This window comes from Periplaneta americana, chromosome 15 (assembly GCF_040183065.1).
Source record: "Periplaneta americana isolate PAMFEO1 chromosome 15, P.americana_PAMFEO1_priV1, whole genome shotgun sequence".
In the NCBI taxonomy this organism is placed as follows: Eukaryota; Metazoa; Arthropoda; class Insecta; order Blattodea; family Blattidae; genus Periplaneta; species Periplaneta americana.
Genome location: NC_091131.1, coordinates 6,030,524 through 6,055,558, shown reverse-complemented (window position 1 = coordinate 6,055,558; position 25,035 = coordinate 6,030,524). Strand labels below are relative to the sequence as shown.

At 35.5% G+C, this 25,035-nt stretch overlaps 1 protein-coding gene across 3 annotated transcripts in view; it reads left to right on the top strand.

The window, feature by feature from the left end:
* LOC138715805 (peroxisomal acyl-coenzyme A oxidase 3) overlaps positions 1–25,035 on the top strand; it is a 72,917-nt gene that overhangs the window by 24,839 nt on the left and 23,043 nt on the right. For all 3 annotated transcript variants that reach the window (XM_069848893.1, XM_069848894.1, XM_069848892.1), the window contains exons 3-7: positions 9,947–10,108; positions 15,283–15,438; positions 15,523–15,670; positions 20,732–20,906; positions 22,905–23,020. In XM_069848893.1, coding sequence (XP_069704994.1) covers positions 9,947–10,108; positions 15,283–15,438; positions 15,523–15,670; positions 20,732–20,906; positions 22,905–23,020 — 757 coding nt within the window. The remainder of the gene's footprint in view (positions 1–9,946; positions 10,109–15,282; positions 15,439–15,522; positions 15,671–20,731; positions 20,907–22,904; positions 23,021–25,035) is intronic.

Genomic DNA, 25,035 nt, shown 5'->3' with positions numbered 1-25,035 from the left:
AAAGAAAATGTCATATTGAAACAATTATTTTGTTTAAAAATCTCTTGAAGTGTTACTAAACAACTTTAGCAGCCTTTTCAATTTTTCGGACTCATAACAGTTTGGAAAAGTAACTGTTTTAGAGAGTACGTACTAAAAAATATTTTACTTGCAGGAATATTTCTGGAATTTGATTAAATTGCAAAGCACTTTTGGCCCATAAAGTTTTTTTTTTTTTTTTTAATTTTTAACCTGTTCTATTAATAATTAATTTCTTTCTTCATTCGTCAAAGGTTTTTCCTTCAACATTCTGGGAAGATTTCCTGAAGTATATAATTATTTGATATTATAATAATAATAATGTACAAACATTTGAAATACACTATATCTCAAGTTGTTACTTCAGTGGATTTCTTTCTATTGTTGTGCGAAAACAATGACAAAACGAAGCTCTGAAACTTTACAGATTATGTGATATTATTTTTTTTGTGATATTATTTTTATTTTTACTATCTGACTTGACAGTGTTATTTTCAGTCGGCTTACGTACATTCACATACTACATTAGCAATATGACAAAAGTATCATTGGATTTCTTTTTGATGTGTGTTTTTTTTTTTTTTTTTTTTTTTTTTTTTTTTTTTTACAGAATAAAGAAATATAATTACAAAAACAAACAAAGATAAATACAAATAAAATAATACAAGCAATATAAAAAGAAGATACAGTAGTATTAACAAAATTTGAGACCGAATGAGCAGCGCTCGTGCTCGGTCGCAGTTCAGATATAATATTAAAATAAAAAATAATAATAATATAAATAAATAAGTAAAATAAAATAGGAACTAAAATATAATTACAGCGGCAATGGAATTAAGTATATACTATAATATTCACACTAGAGAAGAATAATATCGCACGTGAAAAGTAGGATTAATATATATTTCAAAATTATAGAATACAAATATAATATAGGTTGATTAATTCATACACATAGGCTATAAATTTATTTAATCAAATTTAAGATATTAACACGTTTCTAATTTTCTTGTTATATGTTAGTGGGTTACATGTTAGAAGTTCTGGGTGTAATTTAGTTAAAGCATTGTACAACCGAGGGCCAAAATTTATGCTATGCTTTAGACCAGCAGATGTGAGACATTTAGGTTCTACTAATGTTGAATTAATATTTCGTCTTGTGTCATAATTGTGTGTCTGTACTACAAACTTATTACGATTTTTATGATAAAATTTTAACAGCGTATACTTATAAATTTGTTCAATATTAAATACATTAAATTCAGAATAAATTAATTTAGTTGGATAATCGAAACGTTTCTTCAAACAAATTTTAATTATTCGTTTTTGTAGTAAATTTAACGGACTAAGATTAATTTTTGTACTTCCACCCCAAACAATTATACCATATTGAATGATAGACTGAATAATGGCCAAATAAACATTTCGTAAAACTCTAATAGGTAAGTAGCAGCGAAGATTAACGAATTTATAAATTGTTTTACGAAGCCTCTTACAAAGATAAGTAATGTGATGAGGCCATTTTAAATTCTGATCAATAATGATACCCAGATATTTTACATACGTGGCTTCTTTCAAAGGTGGACATTTACAACTTTTGGGATCTAAACAATTTTCACTGTGTATTATTAGTCGATATTTATCGCTAAATTTTAAATTTTGAACACTGGCAGCTGTTAACGAAAAAGGAACTAAAGTTGATTTAGATATATTTAAAGAAAGGAAGTTGGAATTAAGCCATTTTTTAACAATGTTAGCACCTACATTAGCATTTCTATATGCTTCCTGCCAAGAAAAACCACTGAAAATAACTACTGTATCATCCGCATATGAATATATAGATCCATTAAATGTTTCTAAATTTATATTTAGCAGATCATTAACATATATTAGAAATAAAATAGGTCCCAAAATTGTTCCTTGCGGTACACCTATATCAATATATTTGTATTCACTAAATTGATCTTCAATTTTGGTCATTTGCCTTCTGTTACTAAAATATGATTCCTGTCAAATGTTTCCTACATACCCGCTTGACAGTACATAATATGTCAACTAACGAAAACAGGAAACTAAGAATGAAACGAGACCAAATTTGCACGAAGAAAGGTTTTACTATTTCTTACAGCCACCAGAGGCAAATGTTGCCTTTTTTTTTTTTGCCATGGATGTCTTGCTTCCCATCTCCAGAGACTTGGAATTTTTAGAAGCCCACTATTCATCTTTTCAATCAAAATGATGTAGTTATTGCCAACCTTCCCTGTAACTGCCCAGTTCTAAGGAATACTTCACTGCATGACTAATAGTGGGAAGTCAGTTAATATATATTTTTAATTTTTCGTAATTTTTTTCCTTTTTCACTTCTGATATTTACTACATGTTTGTGTTTGAACAGTGATGTTGTCAGACTTCTTATACTATGTGGGGCTAGCCAGCCAGAATTCTTCTTCATATTCTGCACAATAGGATAATTGATAAAGGGACAGTCATTTCCTTTGTTGAAGATATGTCATTTTGAAATCTTTGTCATCTTTCTTTACGTCATCTATTGAACTTTGATCAAGACAGGCATGTTTCATTTTTGCTCTTATCTTTACTCAGAGTTCATTGATAAGTTCAGTGACTCATTGAAATACCTAGACTTAATATATTAGTGACTGCTTCAAGTGAGAGAATACTTTAATAATTATGTAATAAGCTGAGACAGAACATGTGCATGTATTATTTTATGGAAGCATGTTGCATTTCTCTACCCATTTCAAGACTTTCTAATTCCAGACATGTGTAGTTTTTTATGCACCTTTGCATGTTTCGGCCATTTTGGGGCAAAGTCATGCATAATGCATGTTTTGGGTTTAATATTGCCTATAACTTTCTTCCTTCCAGGCGCTCCAACCTCAGAAGTGGGTTACAAATTGTCTATAACTTTTTTTTTTTTTCATGCATATTTTACTGCTGTGCTCGAAATCGTCAAATTGACCCTATAGCTCACTGCTACGCGCATTCAATTAAAATGCGTGAAGATTTTGTGATTACGTGGTGTGCCGTTTTGAATGTCATCTTCACTACGTAAATAGTAAGCATAGGAACGCCATGTTGTAGTACTTTGAAAAATCACTCTGATAATGTAGAAAATGAAATCTCCAGTGAGCGACGGTAATGTGTAGGTACGTCTACTTAATTGTTTTACCACAAATTTAATATGGTCCACGTAAAATACTACTTTTATTCCATTTATACTGCATTTTTGGTCCAGGGAAAATATTAGTCTTTCAGAAAAACACTTTTTTACTAGTATTTTCACTGGATAAAAAAGTTAAATAAAAAATTGGTGTAAAAATTAGCATTTTACCATGGACCTCATTGCAGGATATTGTTTCATTTTCTCGTTATCCAAGTGATTTCACAAAGTGCTACGATACGGTATTCCTGCGTTTGTCATTTAATCAAACTCGTAATAATAGACCGTATTGCTATTTCGACATTGTTGCTGCTGTTACGAATGTTTAATTCTTATTAAATTTATTTTGTTGAAACTATTACATTTGATTGCAGTTATGTATTATGTTTGATTCAACTTTATTTGATGGAAAAGAATCTAGTATTAGCGAGATGAATCTATCTGCTAATTCGCAACGGAATTATCTGGCATTCACCTTACACTTCGGAAAAATCTCGGATAAACCCAATCAGGTAGTCAGTCCAAGAGGGAATCGAACCTATGCACAAGGAGGGTTTCCACGCTTGAGTGCAGCTCGCTAACCCTGAGCTCTGCAGAAATACAACGGTACGCAATTCTCATGTGTAGGAAGTTTTCCACTGCGATAAGATACACGGTCTCAATAATAGAATACATAACCTGACTTCTCCACGTGAATTTGATGCTGACAAATTATTTTGAATTTGTGCTTAGTTATGGTTTATTCTGTAATTCGATTCACAACTGCAGTGTGTTCTTACAGAAGTTATTGCTATCTCACGCATGCACGCATAGAATAAATTGCAAGCGTAATACATTTGTACGTCTTTTATGTATTCACTGTTCTAAGAGATGTGACCTAATTCTAATTCGTAACTGATGATAATGATTAGTACACATTTAGATCCTTTTCCATTAAATAATGTTGAATCAAAACTGCAATCGAAAGTGATAGTTTCAGCCAAGAAAATTTAGTAAGAATTAAAATATTCGTAACAGCAATAATTTGTCGAAATAGCAGTACGCTCTGTTCGAGTTTCTTTCGCAGAAGCACACTACTAAATAACGATAGATCCAGTTCGACGTTACTATATAAAATTAAAAAAAATTGTAACACCATTCACGAAGGGAACAAACATAACCGAAAATATGCTTGGTAACTATGGAAACATAACAACGACGTCATTTCATGTTATACTCCGTGGATAACGTTCACACTCGGCTCTCTTAATAGTGCCAATAATAGAACGGATGACTCTCAAGTCATTTATATGAAAAATACAGAAAAACTCTAATAATAATAATAATAATAATAATAATAATAATAATAATAATAATAATAATAATAATAATAATCATCATCATCATCATAAATAGTAATAAATTATTAACACTCGAGTTAATTGGACGATTCAAACGCATCAATAGAGACCCGCTACTGGTCTGTTAACATATTGTCACAGTCCAGTATATACAGTCACGAAGCTCAATACGTAGGGAATATGTATTCATAGATAGTTGCTAACCACTAGGATCGTTACTATCGCCTCATCACAGACAATGCGAAATAGTACCGACCACCGTTGCTTGTTCTTAGTATTAATACCCTCAACAACTGAAGCTTCGTGACTGTATACATATACTAGACTGATATTATCTTGCTTAGCTACAAGTTGTTATTATGCGTTGTATTCTTCATGGGTTCATTCTTTTCCCTCTCCATCAGTAGTAACAGTAGGACGTAGTAGTAGGTTGAGGTAAGACGCTTGAGACAGTGGCAGGGAAGTATGATTATGATGAATATGATTCATTGCAGAAGTTTTTTAAAAGAAATTTGCATTACTGCACAAGTTGAAACCGAAATTACCATAATGACATTATTATTACTTACAACTTACTTACAAATGGCTTTTCAGGAACTCGCAGGTTCATTGCCGCCCTCACACAAGCCCGCCATCGATCCCTATCCTGTGCAAGATTAATCCAGTCTCTATCATCATATCCCACCTCCCTCAAATCCATTTCAATATTATCCTTCCATCTACGTCTCGGCCTCCCCAAAGGTCTTTTTCCCTCCGGTCTCCCAACTAACACTCTATATGCATTTCTGGATTCGCCCATATGTGCTACATGCCCTGCCCATCTCAAACGTCTGGATTTAATGTTCCTAATTATGTCAGATGAAGAATACAATGCATGCAGTTCTGCGTTGTGTAACTTTCTCCATTCTCCTGTAACTTCATCCCTCTTAGCTCCAAATATTTTCATAAGAACCTTATTCTCAAATTATTATTATTATTGTTATTATTATTATTATTATTATTATTATTATTATTATTATTATTATCTCAAATATTTTATTGATCTCATTAATATGAAATGTCTGCCTCTGGAAATAATAATGACAATAGTGGATTTAAATTGCCAGAGCCATCTTCACTATATTGCGTCATTGTTGCACTATAGTCTTCTGTTTTGGTCTTTCTTCGGGTGGTATCCTCTATTGTTAAGTAAAATCATCGTTTTTCCGATTTTACAGGTATTTGTATTTTTCTAGTGGGGTGAAGTACCCTACCAGTTGAGTAGTGGGGTTCGAATACAGAAGTTTCGCCCAAAAGTGGGTCGTGCCTTCAAAGAGTTTGGGAACCACTGTTTTATTAAACTGTTGCTTTCACGTATTCTGTTGTATTTTTATCACTGCACAGAATTTGTTTTATTACTGCACAAAATGTGTATGACTGTACACAAAGCGAAACCCTGATTCATTCATTGCAATTATGACTGAAGATGGCATATTAATTGAGACTTCCAATGGATTGTAATGTGGTTTACTTCTTCTTATGTTGTGGTGGCTTCTATACTTACAATAGAGCACGGAAGTCTCATTCCAGCGAGATTTTTTTGTAGGAGGCGACAGATGTGTGGCATGGCGATGACTCAGCATCATCCGTTCTCACATATTTTTTGTTAGTTAAAAAAAAAATTCTGTGACATAAAGTGTCTGAAAATGCCTTCATTGTAACTTATTAAAGAGCCTCCAGAGAACACGAAGGACTGGGAACACTTCTGCAGTTGGCGGTGTTGATTAACCGTGATAGAGCGGAAAGTTGTGAAGCTGAAAAATATGTTTGACATTTCTTCTGAATGTTGAGGAAACGTGATGAGAGTAGTTGGGATTTAAGAACTAGCCTTCGACCTTGTACTCATGTATGTGTCTCTTTGACCGTTTTTGCAAGATCAGTTTTTTAATCGTTTCCATGCTCTCGTTTTTCAACATTCATCTAGGACCTGTTTTATTATCATTACTTTTATTATAATTTGTTGATTCTCTGTGAATTTCACGGAAAACATATAGTTTAATGACTAGTTTTTTGTTTCCTTGAAGGCTATGACCAGTGTTGAGTAAATTCCTGTGGTCTTTCCCATCGGGAATATTCCCCCAAAAAATCCGTCATCAAAATAATCGAAAAGATTGTTAAAATTGAGTGGTATTATTGAAATTACACTGAAAATTGTGTTAAGGAGGAACGGAATTTTCTCAGAAGGGGTATACAAGTTTTAATTTTAACGCCCTGTTTTCATACACTTACGAATTTTTGCAGGGAAATTATATTTCAGTTTTTCCAACTTATTCTTTGAATTTTCCTCTTTAAAATGGGATGTCACATATTAAAATTATAACCATGTTAACTTTTCGTTTTTCTGAGGAGGGGACGTGTTATATGTATACTTAGGGCTTTTAAGGAACCCGGAGGTTCATTGCCGCCCTCACATAAGCCCACCATTGGTCCCTATCCAGAGTAAGATTAATCCAGTCCCTACCATCATATACCACCTGCCTCAAATCCAGTTTAATATTATCCTCCCATCGACGTCTCGGTCCCCCCAAAGGTCTTCTTCCCTCCAGCCCCACTGTCTCCCAACTAACACTCTGTATGCATTTCTGGATTCGCCCATACGTGCTACATGCCCTGCCCATCTCAAACGTCTGGATTTAATGTTCCTAATTATGTCAGGTGAAGAATACAATGCGTGCAGTTCTACGTTGTGTAACTGTCTCCATTCTCCTGTAACTTCATTCCTCTTAGCCCCAAATACTTTCCTAAGTACCTTATTCTCAAACACATTATTATTATTATTATTATTATTAGTATTATTATTATTATTATTATTATTATTATTATTATTATTAATCAGTGTTCGCATGTATATATGCCTGCCCGTGCATGCATGGTTTCTGCCAATGTTGCTGTTAGTTTGTTTTGGACAGCCCCTGTCTGTTTCCTTGCATTACAGTTCAAAGTCCAGCTTGTTGGCATGTCAGCACGTTCTCACCGTTGCGACCTGAACAGACAGATGCTCAGTTCGCAAGTTAACCTTGTTACAGTCTTCAGCTACTCACATGCTTAGTCAGGACAATCATAGCTTACAGTTTATTGAAGATCCAGACGAGACTTATACGCCCTTGAGGATGATTTTCGTAGGGCACTTCAGATTGCTTTCACGGTTCTATCACCACCATCTTCGCCCATCACCATTTTCTCCTTTCACCTCAGCGAACTCTGTCAGTATCACCACTGTATTCATCTATCATCATCGTATCATCACTTTTATGATTATTAAACCACCATCACTCTCTTTATATTCATCATAATCATCATCATCCTTTCATGGATATCAGTTGCTTGCCCTCACACATGCAGAGTTCATTATAACATCAAATATAATGTGTTTAATTTACGTCCTGCCGAAATAAGATTTTATCCCGTCGGCCTTCCCTTCAGGTGAAGGTCTACATAAAGAACATAATGAAGGACGTTTTGATCCGCTATGTAATTCAGTTAAGTTACTCTCTATTCTTTTTAAATAGACCAAAATCACTACTGCCAGAAGTACCGTGGGACGGCAAGGACGATATCCGCCACAGGTTTGAGTCGCCCTGTATTACGTCATGCTATTCTTTAGCGCCGTCGTTTTGTTCGCATCTTTCCGCACACGTTTTGTTGGACGTTCCGAATTTCGTTCCAATTTAAGCAAATGTCTGCAGATATTTATTGCAGATCTGATGTACTTAATTTATTGCAGTACGAATATTTAGTGACAATTTCTGTAGTTTGTTGTAGAGGATCCGTACGTGTACCATAAAAAAAAAAAAAAAAAAAACACAGAAAATGTATAATTTATCATTATTCAGCAAATTATCTAATCCTTACGCCTCTAAAATTGCAACGCCATTCCTCTCATCTTCATTATGATTGAAGTGAAATCAATTGTTGACAGTTCTTGTCTTCAGACTCGCATGGCTACAGAGTTCGTAATAAATTCGTGAGCTTGAACTAGACAGAGAAGAATGGTGAAAAGACTGATGTAGGCCTATTGATAAATAACAATTGCACTCATTTTACAGAAGAACATTCTTTTCTTATTGAAGTAAGTTTGGCTGAGGAACAGATGCATTATAGGGGCCACACATTATACGCAAAAAAAAGGTCAGCGGAAGTAATGGTTCGATTAGCGTTTTTAGCATTCGATATTCGATTGGCTGATAGGCTGATAGGCGTAATAGTGGATGAAAATATATACAGATACGGAAATCAATAGGCCTAAATCAGTCTTTTCACCATTCTTCTCTGTCTAGTTCAAGCTCATGAATTTAATACGAACTCTGTAGCAAATTTTATTTCCGTATCTGTACATATTTTCATCCACTATTACACCTCTCAGCCAATCGAATATCGAATGCTAAAAACGCTAATCGAACCATTACTTCCGCTGACCTTTTTTTGCGTATAATGTGTGATAGGTGGCCCCTATAATGCATCTGTTCCTAAATTTGGTTTCATTTAATAGATTGGAATAACTCTTCTCGGGTTCTCAGCCATCTTCTTCAGGGATTGATGGCAGAGCTAGTCATCGAAAGCTTAGAAGCAACAATCCAATCACCTGGCTGAAAACCCAAGAAGAATTATTCCATATCCATTGATGGGAGAGACTAAAGTCCTACATTAAATAAATTGTCCAAAAGATAAATTAATGTTGAAAATTCCATACTTTCGTGTCCATACATCATGTGAAACATAGTTCCTGCCAACCCTTAATGACGCATCACACTCAATTATAGTTTATAGTCTTATACACCAGTAACTTACTGTGACGCATTTATGTTTGTACCTAAGTAATTTTTTTTAATGGAACTATATTAAACCATTTGCCAATCTAAAGCCTTGAACCTTCATGTTATGGTTACCTTTTTATTCTTTCATACATGAAATAGAGTCCAGTAAATACTAAGGTAGATGTTTCAACTGTGTTATTCTGATAGATTTATGAAACACAGTCTGAAGAACAGCTGCAGTATTTGCCAGGAAATTGTTGCTTATTTAGGAGTAAGGTTGTATGAAATAGTCACTAAACTTTGGTTGTTGATATGTCTTTTAACAGCAAGAATAATTTCAAGGGAAAAATTGTTCTGGCACTGGGATCGAACCCCAGGATCTTTGGCTGATTCTACCGACTGAGCTACCCAGGAACTGTACCAGACACCAGCTCAATTTTTCCCTTTATATCCACATACCTCAAGTGGGCTGATAAGACGTCAAAGACCCAACATTGAGTGCACACAAACTGTGTAACTTGAATTATTGTGGTTTTCTATTAACGAACAGTGACGTATATTATGCAAATCTGGTTTTCAGGTAAAGCTGACCAGATGGTGTTGTTGTGTTTCAGCTGAAGGTGTGGAAGACATTGGAGGCTGACGTTCTGTTCCATAATGGTGACAAGACTCATTCAGTGGACGAGCAAAAGCGTCTCGCCATGCTGCAGCTAGTCAAGTACCTCCAGTACAAATTCTACACAGATGGCGTAGCCAACAACAACTACAAGAAAAAGGTAGATCACTGCCACTCTGTTGGCATTATCCACTGTGGTGCAAGTTATATTTCAGCAGCTCTCCTATTACTGTATTTTGTCATATTCTGTATAAACTGTCTTCCACAAACTGTAATTACTTACTAACTGCACACGGAGCAAGCCTGTCATGTGCGCTAATTGTTTGTTTCTCGATTATTTTAATTTTTCTTGCAGCTATTTTGAGCATAATGTTTACACAGAGTGTGAATGATATAGACTGCCAAATTTATGCAGCATTGAACATCTATATATATAATTTGAATTGGTAATGAAAATTACGGGAAAATGGCTGAACGGATTTTAATAAATGACTTCTCATTCTGAAGCTTGAAACCCAAAGTTTTTCAGAAAGATAGTAGTTTTGAGTGAAATGTCAAGTTTTCAACATAATTTGCCTATTTTCTAAAAATCCATCTGTCGTCACTAATTGCATTTCAGAATAAAACAAAACACACACTACAGTAAACAATATTACACGAAGGCCATGATCTACAGGAGTGCTGACATATTTAGAGCTCAAATTAAATTGGTTATTACAAATTTCAAGACTTACTAAAATTAATTTACAGGTCTGATTCTGTGGTGTGTAATTTTTCTGAGTACAGCTGTGTATTGGATATTAAAAATTACAAAACTTGAGGTGGTTTGATGACATTGTTATCATTAGAAATGAAATATTATTAGAGTTAATGCCATGCTGTGACTATTTTTCATTCATTATACTATTAATGCTATTTTGATGATATGAAAGTGAAACGTTTTGGGGTTATATAAGTAGATGTAGAGAATATCTTAAATTAGATCTTCATTTCTATAATTTACTGAGTGGCTTAAGATAATATTGTTAATAAAAATCAAATATTTTTATAGTTATTAGTCAAGTGGGGTTGGGTCTTTTTCATATACTTAATGGCGGTGTAGTGTAGATATTTATATGCGTCATTCTCTTCAGTATTGGCTCGAGAGAGCGCAAAAATTACAGTTCCAAAGGAAACACCAAAAGGTATTACTTATAAAATAAGGCCTACAAACCTACAATCGCCAATAACCTGAAATAGCTATTGCTTTACTCCCACATGAAAAACCCACTGATCGTCCTGACATTGTTACTTGCGTTTTCGCGTTGAAACACAAAAACTGAGGTGGATATGTTCAAGAAAAAGTAATTGGCATGAAAAAAAACTATTCAGAAGGAGTATGTTTCATTATTATGGAAGCAGATAACTTCCAAATGTCTGGTATTCTTCATTGAGAATAAATCTGAAAGTCTAATGAACTTAGTTTGCAGCATTTGCTGCACAAGCCACTAGCTACTATATAAACTGTCTTCCACATGCTGGAATTACTATCTGTACACGGAGCAAGCCTGTCATGTGGGCTATTTGTTTTTTTTTTCGATAATTTTAATTTTTCTTGCAGCTATTTTGAGCATAATGTTTACCCAGAGTGTGAATGATATAGACTGCCAAATTTATGCAGCATTGAACATTAAAGTATAATAATGTTTTATTATAATTCTGTGTGCTGAGAAGCACATAGTACAAGGTGGGGCAGAATGAACTCATGATTTTGACTTACGTAATACCCGTCCGATAGTTGGGGTGGTTTGAAGCTAGGCATGGCATAACATTGGTCGAGGTATGCCATTTAAGGTTAGGGTGTCAATTGTTTAGGTTTACATGGCAACGATTTCTGTTTTGCTACTGAAATCAACGAATCTGAATTATTTCAGTAAATGTACTGAATAAACATGCATCTTTAGTCAGCAGAACATTGGACATTCACTATTGAAACATTTTTTAAAAACGGACACTCAGTGATAACACAGCGATTATTCAGTCGTCATTGCAAGACATGGAAGAGCTTCAGATCGCAACACAATCAATAAATCTTTCCATTGTTATGTAGTCGTAATATTGACATCACTAGAATTTGCTATCAACATGACGGGGCAACATCATGAGCAAATCTTATGCACTTTATTAGATGTTGAACAGGATAGGTGATAAAGGGCATCCTTGACGTCGCACTTCTCTATTTCATTCTGACATTTTTTTCTCCTAACCTGACTTTGACTCGTTGTTTCATATAAATATTGTCAATTTATTTCAACTCAACAATAGGGTTTTATTCTTCCAACAATAATTCCTTTCTACAATTAGCCTTAAACGCTCTCGTCAACAATTGGATTTTCACTCAACACAGTATTCGTTATAGCACTCCACCGACGACAATGACAATTTACTTGGACTATTACGAACAACAATGAACTGTTAATCTTGACTAATATTTACAAAGCACTATTTACAAATCAGAACTATCAGTTCTCAGTTCACAGTTCTTCTAGCTCAGTCACTCGAGTTCACAGTATCTCGAACCACAGTCCTTCAGAGACAGTCCACTGTACTCGAACTCAGGTCCCTCCAACTGCGGTCCACTGCACTCGAACTCAGGTCCCTCCAACTGCGGTCCACTGCACTCGAACTCAGGTCCCTCCAACTGCGGTCCACTGCACTCGAACTCAGGCCTTCGGATGCTGGCACAGTTGCGGACGCACACTCAAGTCGAACTCCGGTACACAAGACTGGCTAGCTTGCTCTGTTCAGGCTTACTCACTGACTGAATAACTGAAAACTCTCGAGTTCACTGGCGTTTCTTCTTTTATAATCACAGCGACGTAGCCTCGAAAGTTCGACGCGTCTCCAGAGATTGCACTCCAGAAAAATCCAGAGCCCTCTCCTCTCTACCAGCACCAGATGCGCGCGCACTCTCGTCGCGTTGACGTAATACACCCCCTCTCTTCTCTCCGCCGCGCGCCGTCCCAAAGTGCTCCGCGCGATCTTCTCTCTTGCGGGACGCTGGTCGTGAGTTCGAATCTCACGTCGCTGTCGCAATATTACTGAACAGCCTCCTCTCTTTCCAATCCACACCAGTTTTATTCAGGATCCCCATCAATTTATTCCAATTCACTCTGTCAAATGCCTTTTCTAGGTCATCAAATACTAAATACACTTTTTTATTCTTCTCTAGATATCTTTTGCCAATATTCTCACATAATCAATCAATCTTCTTAATGTATCCAGCTGTTTGCTGACAACATAAAGTCCACTATAGTCCACTGTAGTCTATTCAGTTGTTGTTTTGCACGAGAAATGAGGGGTATTTTGATCAGTGTTCATTATAGATGCCTGTTGCTAGTAGCCAGAGTTGGGGTGTAGTCAATATATACTGCAGGGCTGTGTCTTCTGCAACTGGTACTGATGATTTTAATTTACTTCTTTTGTGGTTTATGATGGACAGTATAGAAGAATGTGTTCCAGATCTTCATCATAATTATTACACCACAGACAAGTAGGATTATCAGAAAGGTGAAATCGGTGTAGGTACAATTGAGTGACAATGTGACCTGTTCTGACTCTTGTTAAAAATGTTTGAACATGTCTGGGCATGTTTTTGTACATTTCCAGGTCATTTGGTCTCTTTTGTATAGACTGTAAAATTTTTCCTTTTTCAGAAGAGAGCCAATTGTTGATCCATAGGTTTGTAAAATGGGACTTTACTGAAGCAATTCTCACATAATGTTTGCATTACATTTTTAAGTAAGAATAGTGGTATTGTTCTTTCGCAAAGTATACCTAGTTTTTGTATTCAGTTTTAGATTATACCACAGTCTAGTATATACAGTCACGAAGCTTGAGTTGTGAGAGTGCTAGGAACTATAGACTGTGCCGCTACTATTTTGCATTGTATGTAATGAGGCGATAGTAGTGATCCTAGTGGTTAGCAACTATCTATGGATGCATATTTACTACGTATTGACCTTCGTGACTGTATATACTAGACTATGATTATACTGTGCAGAAATGGATTCAGAACACCTCAAAATCTGTGCTTCAGTGGCTGGTCATGATAATATCTTTGAAAAATATTGGAGTGCAAGAGGTCAAATGACTTTATTGTCAAACGCCTGGCATTAGAAAACAACAACAACATGATTATACTGTGCTACATTTTTTATTCATTTCGTATGTTTCGTATTTTAATTAGTTTTTTAATGTTCGATATATTGGTGCTCTCGGAGCCTTACAGTCGACCATTTTCAATACTACTTGAATGTCCGTTGTCGAAACTAGCTGTGATTATCACATTGGAATGTCATGTAGTTACGACTTTTTCCCCTAAAATTTTTTCCTCGCATATAATACGCACTCAAGATTTTTACTCCATAAATTATGGAAATAAGTGCGTCTGTTATGCTAGTAAATACGGTAACTTCTTAACATAAGATTAATTACCAAATGTAAAGATTTTGTTCGTAATCGTAAAATTTCTGTCTAATTTTTCATAAAAGCGATTTTTTACATTAATGCTGTTACTGCACTGAGCTCCTCATTAGGTAGAAATATCTATTGCGACAGTGAGTTTGTTGATCTTTTATTGTTGTTGTTGTTTTCTAATGCTAGGCATTTGGCAATAAAGTCATTTGACCTCTTGCACTCCAATATTTTTCAAAGATATTATCATGGCCAGCCACTGAAGCACAGTTTTTGAGGGTTAAATGGCAAGTTGTAGCCGATTTAAGTGAACACCATATTTTAACGTTTTGGTGGCTACTTCATTCACACACAACCCCCAGAATGTCTGGAGGACCACACCTGCTGTTGGTCGACGGGAGATCTTGTTGATCACCAGCTTTCCCTCCTTAAGCCACTGGAGGACGATTTTAGTGCCATAGCAGGTCAGCACTAGGAACAGAAAAGTAGAAAGAGGAGGAAGGAAAGTGAAATGAACCCCTAGGCCTCGAATGCTCTAATGCCGTCGGGGTCGAAGAAAGTAAAGGTTCAGTCAGAGGACTGGATAGGAAAGGGTAAAGAGGGAATTAGGTATTGAATAGAGGAAAATCATACCAAATTCAGTCATTAACTCATCAAGCTGACCAGTGCTAATTGATGAGTAGCCCCTCCCTTTAGTTCAGCTTGTAAAATTACGCTTACAGCTGCACCACGGGAAGGTAGGGATGGGACATTGGGTATTTGTCCAGGTTGGTTCCTGAAAGCCTTCAATGGGAAGGATTAATGGCTCTCCCCCCTGTATCCGACAGGTACCCTTTTGCAGCCTGTTGATCTATTGTGGTTGTTCTGTTCGTATTACAGACTCGCACCATGATGGACTTGAACGAGGCAATGGCTGTGCTGAACCTCAACATCTCTGTCAAGTTCGCTCTAGGAGTCTCCTTGTTTGCAAACGCCATCCTAAGTCTGGGCACAGAGCGGCACCTGCCCCTGTACGAGGCCGCCTGGCGTGGAGAGGTAACGCGGATGTCTGAATATCCACACTGCATTGCTAGTATATGAACAGCACGTCTTATTGTGACAGTGGTCTGTTTGTTGCAGATTTTTAGCTGCGTTGCACTCACTGAGGTGGGTCATGGCAGCAACACCAAGAAGATGCGCACGACAGCTACTTACGATCCCTGCACGCATGAGTTCGTGGTTCACACTCCAGACTTCCAGGCTGCCAAGTGCTGGATCGGCAATCTGGGTGAGAGGAACATTGCAAGTCCTGGAGGGAACTCAAGTCAATGAAAAGATCTTTCAGTTGCTTATACAGTAGAACCCCGATTATCCATCATCCTATTAACCGATTGTCGGATTATCCAACTGTCTTTCTCTTGCTGTTTTCTTTCTTTGCTGGGGAAAAAATGTAGTATTATACCTTATATTATTGCTTATTTTTTTCTAGAGTGTATTATTACAAGCCTTTAACCTTACATAGTACTACTGCCAGCAATAAGAACAGTTACTTGAAGGTGTTTTTCCCAACTTGTAAAATAATCACTACCTGCCTTCAAATAAAAGAGTCCCAAGAACTTCCGCACGATTTATAGCAAACCCATGCAGCATTCAGTCCTTGTCCTAATGTTCCAGTGCCCGTACTTTATATTTTCAACGCAAAATATCTTCCACGGATGTCAAAAGTGTTTTGCTAAGTTTCGAAATAAAACTGCAAATAATTGAGAGATTTGAAAAAAAAAGAAACTGCAGCTCATTTCGCACCAGAATACGAGATTGACGTTAAAACTGCGCGATTTAAGGAAAACCAAGGTTAAAGTGTTTAAAGTATGTAAATCTATAACATGAGACTACTACTATTCCTATCTTTCCGCGAACAAACATCAAAAGGAATTTCCTTGGCACTTATAAACCGATCATTAACAACCAGACTTTTTTTTTAACAATTTGTATGTATGTATGTATTTATTTACACTGCAAGTGGGCATGCACCCTGTGGCAGTGGTATACACAATATAAACAATACACAATAAAGAAATGATAAACAATATTTACAATACACAATACAATTATACAATATACAATAGGCCTACAATTTTATACACAATACAATAAGAATACACAATATAATTTAACACAATAATAATAAAACATAAATAAAATACCTAATTTTACAATACAACCTACATTATTATGTACAGGCCCTACATAAGTTTCAATAGTCTTTCACTTTATTCTCATCTCATTCACTGTAGTGGCACTATGACGCATTTCACTGACACTTTAGCACACATTTCACTGACACTATAGAACACATTTCATTGACGCTATAAATTATCACTGATCGGAACTGTTCACTGCACTGTAAAACCATAACTTCACTGACTCACCTCGCTTCACTGATACAACGGTTCAAATAAGTCAAATAATTACACCCTTATGCATACTTATAAACAGAACTACATTTGATCGATCAGCGCATTTAGCGCTATACAGATCATTTCTAAAAAATATAAATACAATACATGACACTGAATTGAGGGCAGCCTAGATTGGGCTCCTCAATGAACAAAAATAATTGTTAATAAATAATTATTTACATAGGTTGGTGTGATGATAAATTTTGATTATAATATGAGGTCCATTGGAAGTCGGCTCTTGATTCTGGTGGGAAATGTGGACTTCCTTCCGAGAGAGTAGTGGATGGCACCTGGAACATTTTCTAGGTTGTTATAGAACTTCTTAGCTTGTGAATGAATAAACTATTTGATTGTGTCAATACCAGTTTCTCTGTGTAGTTGGCTGTTACGGACAAACCAAGGAGAATTGAGTGGAATTCGTAGGACTTTATTTTGAAATGACTGGATGTGTTTAATTTCACTTACTGCAGCTCCTCCCCAGACAGGACAGGCATAAAGCAGTAGAGGTCGTAATAGAGATGTGTAAAGTAGCATGCGATTTTGTAGCTTTAGAGATGATTTCTTGTTGAGGAGCGGATATAATTTAGGAGTCTTGAGTAGGCCAATTTAAGTTTGTTGTTGATGTGATGTTTCCATGACAGACGGCGATCTAAGTGCACTCCAAGATATTTTACAGCTTCATCCTTTGGTTTCCACGGTATCACGTTGGTTGAAAGATGTATGCATGGAGGATTAGCAGGACGACACAAAGTAAATATCATTGCTTCGCATTTATTGTAGTTCAGTGCGATGCGCCAATTTTCAATCCAAGGGCATATGATGTTTAAGGCTTCCTGAAGGTGATTTGAGGCTATGTTAATGTTGCGATGGGTTGCATAAATAGCTGTATCGTCTGCATACATAGCAATTTAAATTAATGAACTTCTGGTCCACTATCTAGCATGTTAAACACAAAATCACAGAGGGAATTATAAAACTTTAATATACACTTAATTTACGAAAATATTTTATGGTACAGATTATGCGATTTTTTCGATTAACCCCACCCCCTTCATTACCACGGATAATAGAGGTTCTACTGTAATAGCTATGTCAACATTCCATGATCTGCATTTGCAGATCATTAAGAAGCTCTTATACCAGGAGGCTACAAACTGTATGTTAGAAATTGCACACAAAATTAATAGTGCCAAAGAGTGTCTGTTTTCATAATGCATTGGCGAGAAAAATAAAATTCAGAAAATATGGCCTAAAAATCTTGGGGTGAGGGGGTAACTGATGCAAGTAAATACGGTATATATTTTGAGAGTTTTAATTTGATAGTTTTTTTTAATTTGTGGCCGTAGTTTATATTTGTTGGTATTTAAATTTTTGTTTGTTTGCACAAGTTCAATTAAAGGATACAAATAGTCAAAATTGCTGATGTTCCCTATTAAGCAGAACTACTACTGCTGCTGCTGCTGCTGCTGCTGCTGCTGCTGCTAGGATACGAGCTGTTTAAATACAATAATAATAATAATAATAATAATAATAATAATAATAATAATAATTCTTTATTTATACTGGCAGAGTTAAGGCCATAGGGCCTTCTCTTACACTCTACCAGGTCACAAAGTATACAAGCAGTTAAAATTTAACAAAAAGTTAAAGAACAGAATACTAGCATATTACAACAAAAAAAAAAATAATAGCACAATAAAATCGAAACTAAACAACATGAAAATAATACCATAATAGAAAAAAAGAAAGTAAAATACATTGGAATATAGTGAAAGCAACTCATTTAGTACAAATGCTTAATATGGAAAAACGTAAGGAAGAATATAACAAAATGGAATGTAATAAAATAATAATAAAAAAGAAAAGAAATACGAAAATTAAACAAAATTCACAATAAAAAGGGTATGATAATAAATTCATCGGCTGATAAAGAGAACAAAAAGGGGAAAGGAAGGAAAAAGAAATATATAGCCTATATTTTTACAAAACTATGCCGGAGAAAAGGGCTTATAACTGAAAGGAATCTAATTTAAAAAGTGCAATTTTAATTTATTTTTGAAACTAGACAATGTCCGACAGTCTCTGACATGTTGTGGTAGAGAGTTCCTTAATCTTTTACTTTTGAAAAATCCACTACTTGATCATACTGCTGGTGAGGAACATGACGATGAGGCGATGACAACATTGAGATTACAGTCTGTTACAGATTTTTCCTGTTTAAAAGAATTATCCAAAGTCGTCGTCGATGGTCAAGAGGTTACTGTGCTTGTGTCCGAGTTTAAAATTATGATTCAGTGGCTGACTGATTTGACTGTTATTTTGTAGAAGAGTATTCAGTGTTGTTAAATGGACGGCGTTCTCATTGCAGCTAATCTAAACAGTAGAAACTTGCATGCGATAAACGTGTAATTTATTCCTTCTTGGAGGTGAAACAGTTAATATCGGTAAAGTCATACCTATCTTTAAGAAGGGGGACAAGGCTAACTGGAGTAACTTTCGAGGAATATCACGTCGTACAAAATGTTGTCCAATATTCTTTTGAGAAGATTAACTCCATATGTAGATGAAATTATTGGGGCTCATCAATGTGGTTTTAGGCGTAATAGATCGACTATTGACCAGATATTTTGTATTCGGCAGATAATGGAGAAAAAATGGGAGTATAAGGGTACAGTGCATCAGTTATTCATAGATTTCAAAAAGGCATATGACTCGGTTAAGAGGGAAGTTTTATATGATATTCTTATTGAATTTGGTATTCCCAAGAAACTAGTTCGATTAATTAAAATGTGTCTCAGTGAAACGTACAGCAGAGTTCATATAGGTCAGTTTCTGTCAGATGTGTTTCCAATTCACTGTGGGCTAAAGCAAGGAGATGCACTATCACCTTTACTTTTTAACTTTGCTCTAGAGTATGCCATTAGGAAAGTCCAGGATAACAGAGAGGGTTTGGAATTGAACGGGTTACATCAGCTGCTTGTCTATGCGGATGATGTGAATATGTTAGGAGAAAATCCACAAACGATTAGGGAAAACACAGGAATTTTACTGGAAGCAAGTAAAGAGATAGGTTTGGAAGTAAATCCCGAAAAGACAGAGTATATGATTATGTCTCGTGACGAGAATATTGTATGAAATGGAAATATAAAAATTGGAAATTTATCTTTTGAAGAGGTGGAGAAGTTCAAATATCTTGGAGCAACAGTAACAAATATAAATGATACTCGGGAGGAAATTAAACACAGAATAAATATGGGAAATGCCTGTTATTATTCGGTTGAGAAACTTTTATCATCCAGTCTGCTGTCAAAAAATCTGAAAGTTAGAATTTATAAAACAGTTATATTATCGGTTGTTCTGTATGGTTGTGAACTTGGACTCTTTCTTTGAGAGAGGAACAGAGATTAAGGGTGTTTGAGAATAAGGTGCTTAGGAAAATATCTGGGGCTGAGAGGGATGAAGTTATAGGAGAATGGAGAAAGTTACACAACACAGAACTGCACGCATTGTATTCTTCACCTGACATAATTAGGAACATTAAATCCAGACGTTTGAGATGGGCAGGGCATGTAGCACGTATGGGCGAATGCAGAAATGCATATAGAGTGTTAGTTGGGAGGCCGGAGGGAAAAAGGCCTCTAGGGAGGCCGAGACGTAGATGGGAAGATAATATAAAAATGGATTTGAGGGAGGTGGGATATGATGATAGAGAATGGATTAATCTTGCTCAGGATAGGGACCAATAGTAGGCTTATGTGAGGGCGGCAATGAACCTCCGGGTTTTTTAAAAGCCAGTAAGTAAGTAAAGAAGCTCTGCACTTGGAGCTTTTCTAAGATTTACAGTACCTGAAATTTCTGCAAAGTTATAATATTTGTTACTTGTTTGTCAGGTAAAACTTGCACCTACGCACTACTGTTTGCACAACTGTACACTGCGGACGGCACGTGCCATGGCCTGCACGGGTTTGTGACTCCAATCAGAGACCCGAAAACCTTGCTGCCATTCCCAGGCATCATTGTTGGAGACATGGGCGAAAAGACTGGCTTGAACGGCATAGACAATGGGTATGACTTCACTCTTTATATCATATTAATTGAGAATTTCTCTGGAACAAGAACTTAACTACAAAATCTTGACTTTGAGATACAGAGCATGAAACATTTTAGATCTGGTACAACAGTATTGCGTAGAAAGACATTATAATGTTTTTAGGGGACACTGTGATTGTTGGGAGCAAATACATATTTTATCAGGACGGGATGTGTTATTAAGGATTTTTGTGTGTGCGTGTGCGTGCGCGTGCGCGTGCGCGTGCGGTGCCACAAGGCTAATAGTTTTGAAATTATATTTTTTAAATATATTTTATATTGACGTCTCTAAAAAAGCTCCTTGCGACAAAGTTTTCAAAATTTTTAGTTCATATTGGCTCATAAGCTTGAAAATAGTCATTGGAATACAAATTAAATAACTTCTTGAACTCAGTCTAAATTGAGAGTCACAAATTTTTAAGTGGATTTTCTTTAACTTTTCACCATTGTTTCACCATAGTGTCTCCTTAAGGACCACTTCGCATGGAATGACCCTGTTGAACTTTTTATTTTCATTTAATGTTAAACTTAGGGTCGAATTCATAATCGTCACTTATAAAATGAGGAAACACTTAAGTAATGAGCATTTCCTTAGCACTTATTTCAGATCGTATTGCAGAGACGCATTCCCTTGACGTCGAAAGAAATATGGCAGCATGGGTAGACGTGAGCGCTTTCCCACATTCAGTTGTTTTCCAGCGCCTTCAAATTGTTAAATCGGCATTATTGTCACACACAAATACAGAAGTAAATATTATAGAACTAAAAATTATACAAGATGTCCAGAAAGCATTTTACAGAAAAGAAAGAAGTGAGCTAAGATAACTAGTTATGAAATATGGAGATATCGTCGAAAGTGAAAAAATTGATAATTGTTCTCTCCAAAAGAAGAAATTGACATGGAACAAAGTTGCAGTTGAGTTTAATACAAACTCCGGAAATATTCCTGTAAGTAAATCATTTTAATTTATTTTCCAGTAATTTTTATGCTAAACAAAGTGGAAGTGATATAATTACGCAAATTTTAACAGCTTATTCCTTGGGTAGAATGCAAACAAAAATGCAAATAACACTTTGTTGGGACGTGAATACTTTTCGAAAAAAAATATGCCACGTAAATCTACCTGAAATGCTGCTGTATCATAAAATCTCAAAGCAACCAGTACTTTCAGTAGTGGCGAAATCGGTAAGCCTCATGGTTGCATTGTGAATTGAAATGAGAGACACCAGAATATTCACAACAGTGTTCTTGTCGAAACACTATCTCCTCTTAAATTGCTGATCATTGTACATCTCTAAAGGGTTTTCCATATCTCTGATATATCTTTTGCTTGCCGAAACTCATTTTCATTTTAATTACAGAACTCAATAAATTAAATTAAATCATAATCATCATCTATTGTATACCGAATCAGCTGATTACAATGCATATGAGGAAACACTTGAGTAAGCTGACAAGCTACCTTATTTGAATAAGTGTTCACTTCAGTGGGATTTATGAATTGGAAATTATTACAAGGAACTGCTTAAGTGTTTCCTTATGATAAGTGTTGACTATGAATTCGGCCTTTAATGGTTTTTAAGGAACCCGGAGTTTCATTGCCGTCCCTATCTTGAGCAAGATTAATCCAGTTCCTACCGTCATATCCCACCTCCCTGAAATCCATTTTAATATTATCCTCCACTCTACATCTTCGCCTTCCCTAAGGTCTTTTCCCCTCCGGTCTTCCAGCTAACCCTCTATTTGCATTTCTAGATTCACCCATGTTAATGTAATAATTTAATGTAATGATTTGTTAAATTTGTTATATAAAAGACTTCTTTAACTTTTTTATATAAATAATGAAACTATTATGGTCATTTTAATTTAAAAAATTTTAATTAACAAATGTAACAAATCATAAATGATATAAATGTGAAACATATGTACTGTAATCAAGATGTTTATTGAATCTGTTTATTGCCTTGATGCAGCTTCATCATCTTCCAGCAGTACAGAATACCACGGGAGAGTTTACTGAACCGCCTTAGTGACGTGACACTGGACGGAGAGTACGAGACCATGTTCACAACTCCGGAGCAGCAGCTTGGTGAGAGAATGCATCATACTTGTTGTAGCTGAAAGGTTTAGTTTGGAGGGCACATATTATCTTCTACTTCTTTTGTTTAAATAATTCCTTCTCAGACCGAAATTTATTAAGGTTTAAGACGCTATTTACTCTTTTTCTTCTCTTTAATGTGTATTTTAATATGAAATGTATAAAATTGTCCACTTTTTTATGTGATGTCACTTGTGATACCATGGAAACAGAAGTGTAAGTGAATAATTTCAAGGGAAAAATTCTGTGGTGTTCGGGTAAAGGGGGATAAGTAATTTTTTTGTGCAGATGGAATTTTGTTCCCCAGATGAACACACAAGTTAAATTATACAAGTGGGTGTGCAAAAATCAAAGAATACTAGCAGTTGATGTGTTTTATTCGTGTAGAAAATTATTTGCAACAAGAGTCCGAAGTTTAATTTTCATTTATCTCCAAACTCATTTTTATGACATCTCCCTTTACCCAAACACCACAGAATTGTTCCGGGGCCGGGTATCGATTGCGGGACCCTTCGCTTAGCTCTACTGACTGAGCTACCGTCACAATTCTTCCCTTTATATTCACACAACTCAAATGGGCTGACAAGACACCAGACCCAACTTTGAGTGCACACAATTCTGTGTAACTTAAATTGTGGCTTTCTGTTAACGTACCTCCAGTAACGAATATATTATGCAAATCTAGCTTCCTTTGAAATTATTCAAAGCAACTAGATTTGCAGAGGTGTAAGTGGTTTTTCACGCAGTTCGTCTCATCCTGTTCTCTATTTAATTTGCCTCGAATTTCTCCACATTATAGTCGTGGAAGTATTGGGTAAATGGCTCATGTATGTATATGAATTTCAAATAAAATATGCTACAGTGTTGAAGAAAGTGCATATTGTCTCTCTTGATGATTTGCAGTAACCACAATGTCACAATGTTGCATTATGAGTGCATTGCAGAGCTAGCTTTGTGATCAGACTGTTATGTCTTGCCTTCAAACTTGCAGGGAATTTATTTATTTTCCATTCCTTCTAGACATGCCTTCATTGTGGCTATTGCACCACACCTAAGAATTAAGGTGATGATAAAGAACAAGATAATAGAAGAGATAAGATAGTTTAATTGTTTAGGTTAATAATTTTAAAAAATTGAAAGCGGATAGCCAGATTTAACAATCCCAACAGAGTAGGCAACCCCTCTAGTCTTTCCTAGCTGTCCTGGTGATAAAATTTGTGTGAAAATGTTTAATTCCACGGTACTGTAGAATACCCAGAAGTTATTTACTCAAAATTCGGAGGCAAAAAATCGAGGTGGTGAAAATTGCGTGAGAACTATAAAATATCGAAAATAATTTGTTTATAAATACCATCAAACAATATTCACGTATTAATCAAATCAGTGTTTAATATTGAATAACTACAAACATAATTATATACAATGTCAGTAATTAAGGACAAGTTATGTGGCTTTTCTTTGTAGCAGTGAATGTTAGTTCTAATGCAATTAGGCTGACCTTGACTAATCTCAAATCATGGTGTTAAGCTTTACATGTAAAATAGATATTCGTAACAAAATTAATTTGCTAATTACGTAGAGAAAATAAACGTACATGTAATTTACATTGCAAGAGATAACAAATCCAAATCATCTTTCTTCTCATGAAAGGAATCATGCACATATAGAAGGGAATCTTATTTTTTAGATACTTGGAATCTTTTACGAAAGACACAAGAGAATTTGCGCGAATAAATACGTTAATTCTGAATAAATTCGCTACTTTTTTCATAATCTTCTAACAGTTTTTTTTTTCTTTTCAGAAAAATATTTTATGTGAATTCACTTTAGAGAAGAACTTAGAAACATGTATTTTCATCAAATGTTCGAAATTTAATTTTTTTTATGTATCACATTACATGCCAGAAGTTGTCAGCATCTCTAATTTTACTCTCAGAAGTGAAAGTTGTTGACATTGTAGTTTTTTAATACGTTACGTGTGGGCAAATACCCGATAGTAGTGTTGG